General features: G+C 35.6%; 2 protein-coding genes across 13 annotated transcripts in view; one reads left to right on the top strand and one right to left on the bottom strand.

Annotated features, from left to right (window-relative positions):
* Positions 1 to 16,123, top strand: part of LOC138318841 (cleavage and polyadenylation specificity factor subunit 2-like) — a 199,422-nt gene that overhangs the window by 1,547 nt on the left and 181,752 nt on the right. Inside the window, exons 2-9 of the mRNA XM_069261581.1 lie at positions 709 to 906; positions 1,157 to 1,316; positions 1,796 to 1,901; positions 2,532 to 2,661; positions 2,942 to 3,057; positions 3,409 to 3,497; positions 3,822 to 3,920; positions 4,111 to 4,233. Of these exons, the coding sequence (XP_069117682.1) occupies positions 758 to 906; positions 1,157 to 1,316; positions 1,796 to 1,901; positions 2,532 to 2,661; positions 2,942 to 3,057; positions 3,409 to 3,497; positions 3,822 to 3,920; positions 4,111 to 4,233 (972 nt within the window). The 5' untranslated portion in view covers positions 709 to 757. The remainder of the gene's footprint in view (positions 1 to 708; positions 907 to 1,156; positions 1,317 to 1,795; positions 1,902 to 2,531; positions 2,662 to 2,941; positions 3,058 to 3,408; positions 3,498 to 3,821; positions 3,921 to 4,110; positions 4,234 to 16,123) is intronic.
* LOC138318844 (neuropeptide Y receptor type 2-like) overlaps positions 13,182 to 16,123 on the bottom strand; it is an 82,889-nt gene continuing 79,947 nt past the window's right edge. For all 12 annotated transcript variants that reach the window (XM_069261594.1, XM_069261590.1, XM_069261593.1 and 9 more), the window contains one exon: positions 13,182 to 15,177. In XM_069261594.1, coding sequence (XP_069117695.1) covers positions 13,960 to 15,051 — 1,092 coding nt within the window. In that variant the 5' untranslated portion in view covers positions 15,052 to 15,177 and the 3' untranslated portion in view covers positions 13,182 to 13,959. The remainder of the gene's footprint in view (positions 15,178 to 16,123) is intronic.

The raw sequence follows: 16,123 nt of genomic DNA, 5'->3' as shown, positions 1-16,123 counted from the left end.
CATTGGGAGAATGCTTAGCAGGGATATTTGCATGTTAAATTTTTAGCCTACCATCATCAGATTGAATTTTGATAATTGAAGTTTGTTACTGCGGTATATCTCAGAAAGTAATGAAGGGATTTTAATTTTATCTCAAATTTCTTATGTAGGATGTAGTAAAAGTGAAAAGATCCATCTTTCCATTGTCATATGTAGATCTTTCTTTGGCGGGCGCCAAGATCCCTCTGGTTTACACATATTTTCTAATTTGGAGAAAGGAAGGAAGAATGTAGCGTAATTGGATTGGGTTAATCATCACGATCAGTGACCATGTAGATATATAGCTCGGTGGATATGAGCATCTGGCTGTTGTTCAGAGACTAGGTCCAGGGTTTGATCCCCAATCTGGCTGCTTCATTTTGTTCTCTCCCGTTACATGTTCATAAGTTAATGGCTATCGTTAACTTGCTAATTTCATACTGTTTTTGCATACATTTACATACACACTTTATATTTATGTTGAGAGCCTATACCTCATTATATAACTTGGTCGTATTTTTCTGCAAACTTGTGTAGCTGGCAAATTTTATTGATAGTAATTTGTAATGATAGGTCACTTTACAGATAAGAACATTTTCCAGTAGATTATAAATTAAATGATTTAGTTTTAGCAGCATTCTATGACCTTCATTTATTTATTAATGTTTTCATGCTTTATGTTTAAATTAGGTTAAAGAATAATTTATGAAGAAACCATAGAATCAGCACACTAAGAAAGATGACGTCTATTGTAAAGCTTCAAGCCTTCTCTGGGGCTCACAACGAGTCACCACCATGCTATATGTTACAAGTGGACGAGTTCCGATTTCTTCTCGACTGTGGTTGGGATGAGGATTTTAACCTTGACTTTATCAAAGAATTAAAAAGGTATGAATTTCATGAGAGAAAAAAAAAGATAAAACTTCTGGATGAAAAGGTATGAATTTTAGGATAAAAAGGTATTGTGTTCTTACTCAATACAGTCATGTAATCTATTTGATTTAAAAAAAAAACTTGTTCTATTTCAATCAGATAAGTAAATTTCTTTCTTATTATATCATAAATGGTTTAAAATTTTGCATATATATATACATCATACATTTAAATTTCAATTAAGGGACCTATTAACTTTTTTCAGACACACTCATCAAATTGATGCTGTGCTGCTTAGCTATCCTGACCATATCCACCTGGGAGCTCTACCCTATATGGTTGGGAAGGCGGGGATGAACTGCCCTATATATGCCACTATTCCGGTGTATAAGATGGGTCAGATGTTCATGTATGATCTCTACCAGGTATTTGCTACACTATAGTATTGAAGGTTTGTTTTGTCGTAATCCAGAGTTTATTATTATGATGTTATGATTCTGTTATGGAACACTGTATATACACATTGCTTCTTTATACATTAATTAAAAATTCTGGACTCATGATTTCTTGGAGAACTTGACAATAAATTTGAGCACACCTTATATTTCTTTGTACTGGGACTTATAAAAATAAGTATTTTAGACTTGCCTTAAAAATCCTTAAAACTGTGAGGAAAAAATTAAAGGTCAAGAGCACTAATTTACAAACTTTGATTTGCCCCAGTACAAAGAAATATAGAGGGTGCTCAAAATTTTGGTGAGTCCCACATGAAAATCATGAGTCCAGGTCTCGTATAGGTGAGTCTAGCAAATCACTATTGGTGTATATTACATTTTATCTAACTTTATGCTTTGATGTGTTATTTGTGGTCTAGTTTTACACTAATCAAATTATTTCATTTCAGTCACGACACAACACAGAAGATTTTGAGATATTCAGTCTGGATGATGTTGATAGTGCATTTGATAAAATACACCAGCTGAAATACTCACAAACAGTGCATATGAAAGGTGGGTCGAATTTTACATTGGTAAATTATAATGGTAGATATGATCGTATGATCGTCTTGTTACATTGAACATACGTTATAACTTAAAAAAGGTAATGAAATGTAAACATTTTTTTCACCTAATCTGTTTTTATGATATGTAAATTGAATTTGAAATACTGCTTAAAATGTATGTGACTTTTGATATAATAAAGTTTATAAATAATGAAATTCAAAACTCATTACCACACATTACGACATAGTGTGCATATTCTGATCTTGACATAAAGAGAAAACTTATCATTGTTATCTCCCTTCGTGGATGTATGAAAATAACAGAATCTTTCACCTCCTTTGGGATGAGACAGGAAAATCTCATCTTGAGGTCTATGATTCTTAAATTGTCAAACATGAGGCTTTTTCAAGCGTTTGGCAGCTTAAGAATCTGATCCCTAGGGTTGAGATCTCCTGTCTTGCCCCAAAGAGAGTTCTTATTCTCTTACCCAATGTGAGCCTGTGCAAAGACCTCATGTAGCATGATAGGAAAATCTCACACTGGTAAAACTGCGGATATCCCTGTCTGGGATAAGATAATTGTTTATCTCCCTTATTTTGCATTTTTCATAAATCAAACTGTATTTTGTTTCTGAAGGTAAAGGCCATGGTCTTCAGATTACCCCACTGCCTGCTGGACACATGATTGGGGGCACAATATGGAAGATAGTCAAAGATGGCGAGGAAGAAATTATTTACGCTGCAGATTACAATCACAAAAAAGAGAGGTAATTAATCTATCAAGGCATAAAATATACCTTTGACTTCATGTCAAGTAAATGTTCACTTGAATGACCCTGATTGTTATAAGATCGTAAATCTAATCAGCCAACTAACCAGCAAACCAAAAATTTCTGCAAACGTAGCAGATAGTTGGTTTATGGAGTCATTTTGGAGTTAAAAATATCGCATTGAGGTTTGAATTAATGCCTTGTATACTTTTATCAAATGAAAGGCATGTGATAAAAGAATAGGTTGTAATATATTCCATTTGTTTCATTTATTTAGACATCTGAATGGCTGTGTTCTTGAGTCCATTTCACGACCTTCACTGATGATTACAGACGCTTTTAATGCTACATACATCCAGTCTCGGAGACGTACCAGAGATGAACAGCTCATGAGTAAATATCGCATATTCCCTACACTTTGATCATGAAATATATTAACTTTTTACTCAGTATGGAAATGAATACAGTCTGATTTGTTATGGAACAATAAAAATATGAAGAAGGCTTTAATGCCATTAAACCATCTACCCTACACTGGGGCTCCAGGTTTTGTTCACAGGCACGACCTGTAAACATTTTGGCAATTTTGTTTTGACCATTGGTTTATTTTCGAGTCTGGTACAGATTCTATTCTTTAATTTCTTTGATTTGTTTTGAAACCTGCACCAGCTGATCTTATCTTAGAAAGGAAAGTGAAAGTTGATCTTTATATGTCAATATCTCAGGTTGTTTTTCACCTTTCAGCCACCATTTTGCAAACAATGAGAAATGATGGGAATGTTTTGGTTGCCGTGGATACAGCTGGCAGAATGCTGGAGCTTGCACAACTTTTGGTATTGAGATTTTCTTTGATTTATGTGTGTTGTTGGTACTGTATCAAATGAAATGACTGCGGGGAAATTATGTTATGGTTTACATTTGCTGTTGATACAGTTTGATATGTTTTAGTATTATCAGTACAAATAATTTGTTAAAGTTCTTGTTATTTTTTTCTTTGTGGATATGATAAAATCACATTATCATTTAGTAAAAGTTATTCACATTTTGTTAAAATTGACTAGAGCAAATTTAAAAAAACCCATCTCCATTTAATAATATATTCGATTCTACAAGTCTTTTACCTGAACTTTGATATAATCTTTTTGATGTTGTTTTAGGACCAGATGTGGAGGACATCAGAATCAGGACTATCGCCATACTCTCTTGCTTTACTAAACAATGTCAGCTTCAATGTGGTGGAATTCGCCAAGTCCCAGGTAACAAGTATTCTTCTCCAAAAAGGGTGTACATTGATATGTTAGATACCAATTAATTTTTTTACCATGAATTTCAATAACACAATTCTATTACAATTTATACATCTAAGACATCAACTTAAACTATATGTTTAATGTAAAATTTAATTCACTTTAACTACTAAAACGTGGCTATGACTTGTTGTTCTAGGTGGAGTGGATGAGTGACAAGATCATGAGAGCGTTTGAAGAGAACAGAAACAATCCATTCCATTTTAAGCATGTAAAGCTTTGCCATAACCTGGCAGAACTTTCCAGGATTCCGGAGCCAAAGGTAGGAAAACAATAATTATTATTTAAATACTGACCTTAATCATGAATCCATGGTGGTCAAATGTGCTACAGCAAATAGTAAATGATGTAATATCTAGGGCTGGATCAGTATATCAATATACTGATATGTATCGGTTTTCACCAGTGTATCGAATATCGATACCCAAACATGTTGTATATCGCTGTATCGTTTAACATCTCACCCTACTGTTTTTGTTATAGAAATAGGAATTTCCAAACAAAATTTATTCTGAAACATCATTCAAGTAACAGCATTTGAATCAATTTGAAGTGTTTAAGGCATCTGTGTCACCTAGATGGATTAGAAATGCCTATTCATAACTAAGAATACAAATTGACATAAATTAATTAACACAGATGATAAACCGAATCAAATGTTTGGTAGATTTTTTCCTGGTTATAAAATGTTTTATCAAAATTGTCTTTTATTGTCACATTATTCAAAAACACATTGGTCAACTGAATTTGAAAAAGAGGTCCACTGTATCGTCAATACGTATCGTGTATTGTTTCAGTTTATTGTCAATATGTATTGTATCATTTTAGACCTTTTAATACCCAGCCCTAGTATTATCAGACAAGTACAGTACCAACAATTCAGAGTCACAAATGATCATTTGACTCAGATTGTCCTGTAATTCTAACCCAGCTACTTTATACATAACACAGGTCATTTGGCTCTGATAATCCTCAGAGTCCATGATATAGCTGTAACTCGATTCTTTACTAACTTACATCAGTGAGCCTAGCTATCCAGTGTTATATGATGTAATAGTGTACTCTTGATTAGCCAGATTAGTCCAGGTAAGACAGCTTACTAACTTACATCAGTGAGCCTAGCTATCCAGTGTTATATGATGTAATAGTGTACTCTTGATTAGCCAGATTAGTCCAGGTAAGACAGCTTACTAACTTACATCAGTGAGCCTAGCTATCCAGTGTTATATGATGTAATAGTGTAACAGTAGACCTAGCTATCCAGTGTTATATGATGTAATAGTGTACTCTTGATTAGCCAGATTAGTCCAGGTAAGACAGCTTACTAACTTACATCAGTGAGCCTAGCTATCCAGTGTTATATGATGTAATAGTGTACTCTTGATTAGCCAGATTAGTCCAGGTAAGACAGCTTACTAACTTACATCAGTGAGCCTAGCTATCCAGTGTTATATGATGTAATAGTGTACTCTTGATTAGCCAGATTAGTCCAGGTAAGACAGCTTACTAACTTACATCAGTGAGCCTAGCTATCCAGTGTTATATGATGTAATAGTGTACTCTTGATTAGCCAGATTAGTCCAGGTAAGACAGCTTACTAACTTACATCAGTGAGCCTAGCTATCCAGTGTTATATGATGTAATAGTGTACTCTTGATTAGCCAGATTAGTCCAGGTAAGACAGCTTACTAACTTACATCAGTGAGCCTAGCTATCCAGTGTTATATGATGTAATAGTGTACTCTTGATTAGCCAGATTAGTCCAGGTAAGACAGCTTACTAACTTACATCAGTGAGCCTAGCTATCCAGTGTTATATGATGTAATAGTGTACTCTTGATTAGCCAGATTAGTCCAGGTAAGACAGCTTACTAACTTACATCAGTGAGCCTAGCTATCCAGTGTTATATGATGTAATAGTGTACTCTTGATTAGCCAGATTAGTCCAGTAAGACATGCTTACTTACAACTTACATCAGTGAGCCTAGCTATCCAGTGTTATATGATGTAATAGTGTACTCTTGATTAGCCAGATTAGTCCAGTAAGAAGCTTACTAGACATCGTGAGCTTACTAACTTTACATCAGTGAGCCTAGTGAGCCTAGCATCCAGTGTTATATGATGTAATAGTGTACTCTTGATTAGCCAGATTAGTCCAGGTACAGCTTACTAACTTACATCAGTGAGCCTAGCTATCCAGTGTTATATGATGTAATAGTGTACTCTTGATTAGCCAGATTAGTCCAGGTAAGACAGCTTACTAACTTACATCAGTGAGCCTAGCTATCCAGTGTTATATGATGTAATAGTGTACTCTTGATTAGCCAGATTAGTCCAGGTAAGACAGCTTAATGTTCTATTGGTACTTTTCTACTGAATGAGGCGACATTATCATGTACAGAATACGCTAGGAATACAACATTCAGTCAGTTTAGTAACGTGACTTTCATCACCACCTAACTTTATTTAGGGCACATTTGAAACAAAATGGCAGCATATGTAATGATTGTACACGGGTGAAAAATTACATATTATTACAGAACACTGAAAATTAATTATTAAAACATATTGTATCAAATATAATCTAAAGATGCACATAAATTGATTTTAGACACTTCACAAGGAAATAACATGTAAATTACAGCCTCAAATGGAGCTGTCGCCTAGCAGTTGGAAATCAGTGGTATCTAACGTCTCAGTCACAAATATTTCTTAACTTACCTGGGTACTTTTTTCCAAAAATCAATAACAAATAAGAAACACAAAACATAACAATTTATCTTAGTTCTTTTATCGAGCAAGTATTACTGAAGATGACCTTTACTGGGACATTGGTATTCTCTGCCTATAAGTGTCACTGCCATGACGGAAAAATGTGCTCTAAATTTTCCGCAGTCACATAACCAAATCATAGTGCATATGAGACCATTCCAAAAATTCTTATAGTCATTTGAAAATTATATCAGAAATATTGTTATGTGAAATCTGACTGATATTGTATAATTGGTTTCTAATTAACCCTGGTCATGGATTAGACCATATCTCCATATTACCTTCAGTGAGTCAGTTTGTGACTGATATCTCATTAACTTAAAGTCCACTTTCTACATGTTTTTTTTTTTTTTTACCAATTTGTCTGTAACTTAGGACTGTTTGTACCAAGTGATATTGCTTTTCCTGAGAAAAATAGGATGATGTTTCAGTAACATTGAATTCAATGGGTATGTGGATAAGTTAGCAAGAGTTACGTTTCTTTGGAAGTTGTCAAAGGAGGAGGAGGATCACCACCAAGTTACCTTTATATGCAATAGCAGACATGTTAACCCTACCGATTCAGGCGGAAGTCTACCGCTTTTGAGACTGATATTCCGCCTACCGCTTTACTATCCGAATATTCCGATTTCTTCAAAACATCTTTCTTAAATTTTTTTCTTCCGATATCTGAAATTTATATAGACGGTTGGGGCTGCCATGGCGGCTTCAATATGCATACCAGACAGATTAGGGGGATTGGCTTGATAATTAAGTAAACAAAGGAGGTGTGAACACTCCCTGACCAACACCCACTGGTGCTAATTAGCAGCCTGGGGCTAGTTCCACCTTGGCTTGATGGTGTCACTTATTTCACATGTCTGAGTGTAACGATGTGTATTACGTAGGCCTACCTAAGGAAGCAATCATCTGGCCAAGGATTTATAAGTGAGAAGGATTCGTGTCTATCTCTTTACATTACTAAACACCACGCGAGACGCCTATGAACCGGGAATAAAAACCGTTTTTCTCAACAAATACTTGTCTTATCGAGTCAAACGAAACACCACTGTAAAGTTTATTAAATTTCATGACGTTTATAATTTGCTTTAAAGACGGAATGTTTAGGGGATATGTCTTAAATTTTCGTTAAAAAAAATCGACAGCTCATGAAATGACAGCAACGTTTCAGAAAGTAAGACGGTAGCCCTCGCACCCGCAAGCTACATCAAAGGCTGCGCCGGTGGATATCAAAGGAAAATCAGTCGTCGCCCAACGTCACGGTCGGTGCACAAACACAAAAGCGCCTGCCTTGGCCTTCCCCAAAACCCAGTGTGACTTATCCTTCTCATATACGTCCTTGATCTGGCCTTTCAATACATTTTGTGCCTAAAATTAGTTAGCATCATTTCAAAACCAAACACTACTTATAATTGAAATGATTTACTCACGTTTTTAATGTAAAATAGGTGTATAGTGTCTGCTGAAAGTCACAAACTTTGCAATCGTAATGGCCGCCATTTTGGAAATGGGGTGATTCTAATAGAGGAGCCGGATTCGTATAAATTTTCAGGATTTTACTAAAAAAATTTGCAAGGGGATTATTTCTCTAGAATATTTGTGTAAATTTTAGAAACAAATATTTGTATTTTTTCTTGCATAAATTAAAAGAAAATGAGTCCAGTATGTATTACAAAAAAAGTGGGGGGAAAAATAAGTAAAAAAAAAAAGGTTAAAAGGTGATAGGCTAAATAGCATTGAAATAAAAGTATGTAATATTTTTATTGGCATTTTTCATCTTCTTAATGTAATGTAAGCCTTAATTAACATTAAAAAATGCAAAATGAGCCACCAACGCCTATGGTGATAATCAAAGTTAAAACCACATTTGTTAACAAAATATGTTTTTGTTATTATTTTGCATATTATTTATATTTATATCTCTCTGTTCTCTATCGCTTTTGAGTCAAAAATCTACCTCTTTTTGGTCTCCAAAGGTTAACATGTCTGCAATAGAACATTTACAACTTTGGTTTTGTATATGAATAAAAAAAAAATTCTTATCCATAAATATCCTCGATATTCTAGGGGTTACTATCACTGTTGTAATTAGCCACCCTGGACTATGTAATGATGGCAGAACTGTAGTAATTTCAGGAGAATAAAACTGACCAATCACAAGTCTGTAAATAGACTTTGAAGATGACAGAGAGAGAGATTGCCCAACTTCATAGCCATGCAATGCATCATTATAAGATACTTTTGATGTACATCAAAGGACCAAATTACATAGCACACTTAGCCTTTGGTTTTGTGATGACATAGTCCAGGGGTGGATATAAAACAGTGATAACGTGGATGTGGCGCAGTGGTAGAAGGCGCAGGTATGTTTGGCTTTGCGGTTGGGTGCCGTAGACTGGAGTTTGAGGCCGGGATAGGGCATGAGTTAATAAATTGTCATGCTTTGTTAAATTGTGTGTCTTTGATATCTAAAACAGTGATAGTAACTCCTGGAATATCGAGAGTGATTCATGAATGTTAAGTGTTTTGTTTGAACTATATTCTTTAGGTGATAAAATTGATTTGGAATCATTTTCTATTTTGACTCCTAGTATGCCATTTATTATCTGTCATATATCGTTTAACCTGTGTTGTTTGATCACATATAAGGCATAAATTGTTCTTATTGTCATTCACGATTGGTATTGGTAAATAAGGATATAAAGTGCCTGTCTTTGTTATTTCTGAAATGAATAAATGTAGATGTGTGCCACTGGAAAGAGTAAATAAGAAAGCAAAGAAGTAAACTGCTGAGGTTTCCAGTAGAATTGAAGGCCAATCATTGAGTGGCCATAATTTGTCTGGAGCTGCACCTGTGGCTTCAGACTGAGCATTATCCAGACCATGGACAGTCACTGTGGTAATGGGCTCTGGTTATTAATGTCCACAAGACTTCCCAATGTGGAGTTATTTTCTCAGTGGGACCAATAAGTCCATGAGCTGCATCGTTTGACTTCAGTAAGCATTATTTTCATTAATGGAAGAGTTGTCCATTTGCTAACTGAGTGTAAATTATAGCTAGTTTTAATCAATGCAATCCTATATCATATTGCTGTATATGGTTCAGTTACATCAAATCATGGTTAAAGCAATCACCTCTTTCAATCTGTCTTCATGAAGATTTTGTGTGTTTTTTTCAAGAGGCCATTTCTTATTCAATAATAACAGTTAAGTTTATTAGATCTTATTAAACACTTATTTATCTGAACTGGCATCATATAGTGATGAATAAAAAATTGTGTTGAACACTTTTTGGTAAGTCAAAAAGCACATATTGGTCAAATTTACTGAAGGTTATAGAATGAATGAAGGTCATATGTTTGTCAAGGTCAAAGGTTTATACTGACAGCTATTGATCAGAGTTAATGAAGGTCATATGTTTGTCAAGGTCAAAGGTTTATACTGAAAACTATGGGTCAGAGTTAGTGGAGGTCATATGTTTGTCAAGGTCAAAGGTTTATACTGGCAGCTATGGATTAGAGTGAGTGAAGGTCATATGTTTGTCAAGGTCAAAGGTTTATACTGAAAACTATGGGTCAGAGTTAGTGGAGGTCATATGTTTGTCAGGGTCAAACGTTTATACTGACAACTATGGATTAAAGTCAGTGAAGGTCATATGTTTGTCAAGGTCAAAGGTTTATACTGAAAAATATGGGTCAGTGAGTGGAGGTCATATGTTTGTCAAGGTAAAAGGTTTATACTGACAGCTATGGATCAGAGTGAGTGAAGGTCATATGTTTGTCAAGGTAAAAGGTTTATACTGACAGCTATGGGTCAGAGAGAGTGGAGGTCATATGTTTGTCAAGGTAAAAGGTTTATACTGACAGCTATGGGTCAGAGAGAGTGGAGGTCATATGTTTGTCAAGGTAAAAGGTTTATACTGATAGCTATGGGTCAGAGAGAGTGGAGGTCATATGTTTGTCAAGGTAAAAGGTTTATACTGACAGCTATGGGTCAGAGAGAGTGGAGGTCATATGTTTGTCAAGGTAAAAGGTTTATACTGACAGCTATGGGTCAGAGTTAGTGAAGGTCATATGTTTGTCAAGGTCAAAGGTTTATACTGACAGCTATGGGTCAGAGTGAGTGAAGGTCATATGTTTGTCAAGGTAAAAGGTTTATACTGACAGCTATGGGTCAGAGTGAGTGGAGGTCATATGTTTGTCAAGGTCAAAGGTTTATACTGACAGCTATGGGTCAGAGTGAGTGGAGGTCATATGTTTGTCAAGGTCAAAAGTTTATAGTGACAGCTATGGATCAGAGTGAGTGAAGGTCATATGTTTGTCAAGGTAAAAGGTTTATACTGATAGCTATGGGTCAGAGAGAGTGAAGGTCATATGTTTGATAAGGTCAAAAGCTTATACTGACAGCTATGGATCAGAGTGAGTGAAGGTCATATGTTTGTCAAGGTAAAAGGTTTATACTGATAGCTATGGGTCAGAGTGAGTGGAGGTCATATGTTTGTTAAGGTAAAAGGTTTATACTGACAGCTATGGGTCAGAGAGAGTTGAGGTCATATGTTTGTTAAGGTAAAAGGTTTATACTGACAGCTATGGGCCAGAGAGAGTTGAGGTCATATGTTTGTTAAGGTAAAAGGTTTACACTTACAGCTATGGGTCAGAGAGAGTTGAGGTCATATGTTTGTCAAAGTAATAGAGAATACACGGTTAGTATCTTACAATACAAGGTTTATTTTGGTGCGAGACTTAGGAAAGCCGAGATGACGAGGCTTTGCCGAGTCATCTCGGCTTTCCGTGTCGAGCACCAAAATAAACCTTGTATTGTAAGATACTAACCGTGTATTCTGTTTATCCTGCAACCATTATGGCATTCAAAACGAAAGCAAATTGACAGTTCCTTACTTTGTTTCGCTCGAAGCGAGACGATTTTTTGATGCGGAGGTAAAGATTCATTCACTTAACCGAATGAGAGTGCACTCCTTTTTACTGCCGTGGGAAATAAATAAGCGCATTCACAAACAGTCACCGTAATTCTATTCAGTGTGATATATCACTAGGCCTAAAGAAAATGAAAATACTCAAATAACAATAAGTACCCATTAAAGAATTACTTAACAATACATACCTTTGTCATGAGCCAAGAAAAAGACGGCACCGCCATACGAGATTTTCGATATCGTAAAAATGACGTCATTTCGGTGAATGTGACGTCACGTTTTAGCGGGACTGAATGACGTTTCATTCACCGGAAGGTTCAAGATCTGGGTCAAGTTAGAAAAAGTGCCGTCAGATATGGAACAAATTCACGTGATCGTATTGACGGATAAAGCATATCGTATTGACGGATAAAGCACAAGTTTATCCGGCAGTAGTTATCGGTCAGTATGTGGGACAGTTGCAGGATAAAAAGGTTTATACTGATAGCTATGGGTCAGAGTGAGTGGAGATCATATGTTTGTCAAGGTAAAAGGTTTATACTGACAGCTATGGATCAGAGTGAGTGGAGGTCATATGTTTGATAAGGTCAAAGGTTTATACTTACAGCTATGGGTCAGAGTGAGAGGAGATCATATGTTTGTCAAGGTAAAAGGTTTATACTGATAGCTATGGGTCAGAGTTAGTGAAGGTCATATGTTTGTCAAGGTCAAAGGTTTATACTGACAGCTATGGGTCAGAGTGAGAGGAGATCATATGTTTGTCAAGGTCAAAGGTTTATACTGAAAACTATTGGTCAGAGTGAGTGAAGGTCATATGTTTGTCAAGGTAAAGGGTTTATACTGATAGCTAAGGATCAGATATGATGAATGTCATGTGTGTCAAGGTCTGACAGCTATTTTGGTGGATTATACAGTTGTGGTAAATTTGCAATGAAATTGTTTTTTCTTGCAATGAGTTGTCTATGGCTGTTGACTCGAGAGTAAGTTTAGGTCATGTTTGCATTGAGCAGCCATTGATCAGAGTACTTTTAGTCGTTGGTATGATACTCAAGGATATCTGTTTTGAGCTGCCTCGCTCTATTGGTAGGATTATGTTTTGAGCTGCCTCAGTCCTGATTGAGTTTGATTTGATGTGATATAGCTGGTGTAAATATTGTGGTTATCTGTTTTTGTCAGCCACCACTATCATGAGGACAGACAGCTTGAGAGATAACATCTGTTGTCATTTACTTCACAACTACACATAAACCTTGTCTCTGTTGGTGGAGGTCCAATACTGAAATTCGTTACAACACCAGCCTCTGTCTTCCGTAAACTTTGACCTTTATGAAATGTTGATTTCTGCTTACTTCTGTTCAAATAGAGAGTTACCTATGTTTTAGATAGATGGTGCTCTGGGTTAGGAATCCATTTCTATTCCCTCAAAAGTGAAAAAAAAACCATCCATCTCCTTTGAGATTATCACTGTCGATAGACATAAGTATGAATGGTAATAAAACAAGACTGTTACTTGAGGAGTAAAAATGTTTTTTATTGTACAAAGTCAGTTAACTGACATTGTAGACCAACATCAATACCATTTACCATAGTTATCAGACAGTATTGAGTAACAAGTAACATATTTTTATAATGAGAACGTAACAGCTGTGGTACATAAAACAAACATGAACTGACCATACATACAGATACTGTAATGACCCTGTGATAAGAACTGACCACACATACAGATACTGTAATGACCCTGTGATAAGCCTCTACGTTTTAAGTCCATCCATGGTTGTTCTGTCGTCCCTTTGATTCTGTGTGAGGGTGTTGATATTTGGATGGGACCGTTATATATGCCAGCCAGTCATTTGTTTTCCGTTTATTGTAGGAACCTGACCTCGATTTCCTGAAAAATGCAGACATAAGTCAAAACTTAAAATACCATCTTATGTTAACTTTTGACTTATTCTGTTAAGTTGACTTAAATTTGTTTCAAGAAATCGGGGTCAGAGCTTATGACGTGGTAAAACAGTAAGTTTGTGTGCTCAGCCAGAGTGTGGCCTCCCTAGGACAATAAGATATAGTATGATGATTGGAAAACTTTACTAAGCTGAACACTGCTTAGACGAGGCAGGGATTGATTTACCAATGTTGTTAATTTCTGGATACAATCAAGGACATACAATATAAAATTACCTCATAGTAAAACAAAGTGGTAATGAAGGAGTATTTGTTGTAGTTATTTCATTAAAAACAAGGATATAAAACAGTCAGTAACAATGATATAATAACAAATGCTTTATAATGCTGTCGTTAACTTATCCTGAACTACACAGGTCTTTGAAGCCTCCGCATACGTATTTGTATAACCGTTGTGCCGCACTTGCTTTATTTTTTTCCCAAGCATGATACCAAATTCTTTCCTGAAGTTATCATTGAGCCAGCCATAGAGAAAAGGGTTTATACATGCAGAACTCATGGCCACAATCTTCAATAATAAGTCTATGAGTCTAAAGTAAGGTCCGTACACTATTTTATGATTTAGGGTAATTATTAAGGCAAATACATTCCAAGGTAACCAAGAAACAGCAAAAAGTACTACTATAGAAATTAGAATTCTGTTAGTCCGATTATTTCTCCTCGTTTCTGATCTTTTGAGGGGACGTTGTTGCAGCACTAGGTGAATCCTGAAGTACAACACAGCAGTCACACCAAATGGTAGTAACACTTGGAGGAAGAATATTGAAAATGTATAGATGCGAGCACCTTGTTGCGGCCATTGCTCATAGCAAAATATCTTGTTCAAATTGACAATTGGTATATTTATCACCTTGTATTCTGTGTAAATCATGACAGGCGTGGCAAGTCCAAATGTTATAAACACTATCAATAATATGATGAGAATGGCTTTTTCCTTTGTGATTCGCGTCCTGAATGGAAACACTATCAAAATATACCGATCAACTGCAATCATCATCATACAGGTGGTTGAATAGAATATTGGAACACCAAAGGTAGGCATAATGATACGACACAAGACCTCACCGAATGCCCAGATGTCTGTTAACTGGTAGTGGAGTTGGAATGGTAGGTTAAACACACATAACACTATGTCAGACACGGCCAGGGACGCGATAAAGATGTTGGTTACTTTGTGGAGATGGGGATGTCGTACTATCACTATGACGACCAAAAGGTTCTCTATGAAACCCATGATAATGACAATTGAGTAAATGATGATGATGAAAATACGCAGGGGTTGGCTTGCATGGAGGATATCCAGATTTTCTTCTGATTCATTCTGTGACATCTGGGACATCTGAAACTCCAGAAGCAGATCATCAGTAAAGTTTAGCATGTCGTATGTAATCCAAAGTGAGTCTTCTGCCATTCCTAGCTTACTCAGTATCTCCCGATATCCTCCGTTCAGGGCTGTCTTTTGCAGTGTGCCGATTCATTGTTTAGAGGCTGCTTTTAAATATCTCCAATGTATGGCCCCCCAGCTAGGTTGAGTTACCTGAATAAAGAAACAGTTTCATTAGTTATTTTTACAAAGCTGTTAAAAGCATGATTAAAAAATTGGATGCCAGGTTTTGAACAGTTGACATGTATAATATGACAGTTTGTGATTGAAGACCAACGTGTAAGTTTAAGGTGTTAAATCAGGCAGGAAAAGGAAGTCTCAGTGTTAGAGGATCAAACAATTCATGTCTGTTCCAATATATTCAGAAGAGTATGATGTTTTAATTGATCGTATAGGAATTCTTTTGAAACTTATTGATCAATTGATATTATATCCATATAATCTTCATAAAAATGTTTTTCTTATCATTGAGTGGGGGTGGGGATTAAGAATGAAAAAAATTTTGTGAAAAATCTACTTTTTTTCTGCTTTAACATTGACTTTTTCTAATCAGATTAATATTTTTCAAGTCAACAGTTAAAACTGTATATAAAATGACTTGATGAATGGTTCATTAATTGGGAATTTTCAAAAGATATTTTACAAAATGGCAGTCAGTAATTTGGAGAATAAGATAGAAAAATAATCAAAAACATTACTGTAGGTTTAATAAACTTCCATAAAAAACAAAATATGCATGCAACCTGTTAACACCAAGTATTTTGATATAATGGATTAGTAAGGCAGATAAGACCAGATTCTGAGGGTGTTTCAGATCTTGTGATAGATAATAAAAAGTGACATAATTGGAATGGCCTCCTATCACTGTATCATGTACAAGGTGTTATAATTATGAATGATTGCTAATACTTTTAGCTGCGTGTTGTGTTACAAGGGAGCTGTTGTATTAACAAAATGTGTGTAAACATGGATATTGGATCTTCCTAGTCGACAAAACCATGATTAACCAGTATACAGCTATGATAGGTAGCCATTAGTAAACACTTCCCCAGAGGATTCTCTTCTGTCTTCAATTGCCTATTAATCACATTGTTTGAAT

Source organism: Argopecten irradians, chromosome 3, assembly GCF_041381155.1.
Source record: "Argopecten irradians isolate NY chromosome 3, Ai_NY, whole genome shotgun sequence".
In the NCBI taxonomy this organism is placed as follows: domain Eukaryota; kingdom Metazoa; phylum Mollusca; class Bivalvia; order Pectinida; family Pectinidae; genus Argopecten; species Argopecten irradians.
This window is presented reverse-complemented; position numbering and strand designations above follow the sequence as displayed.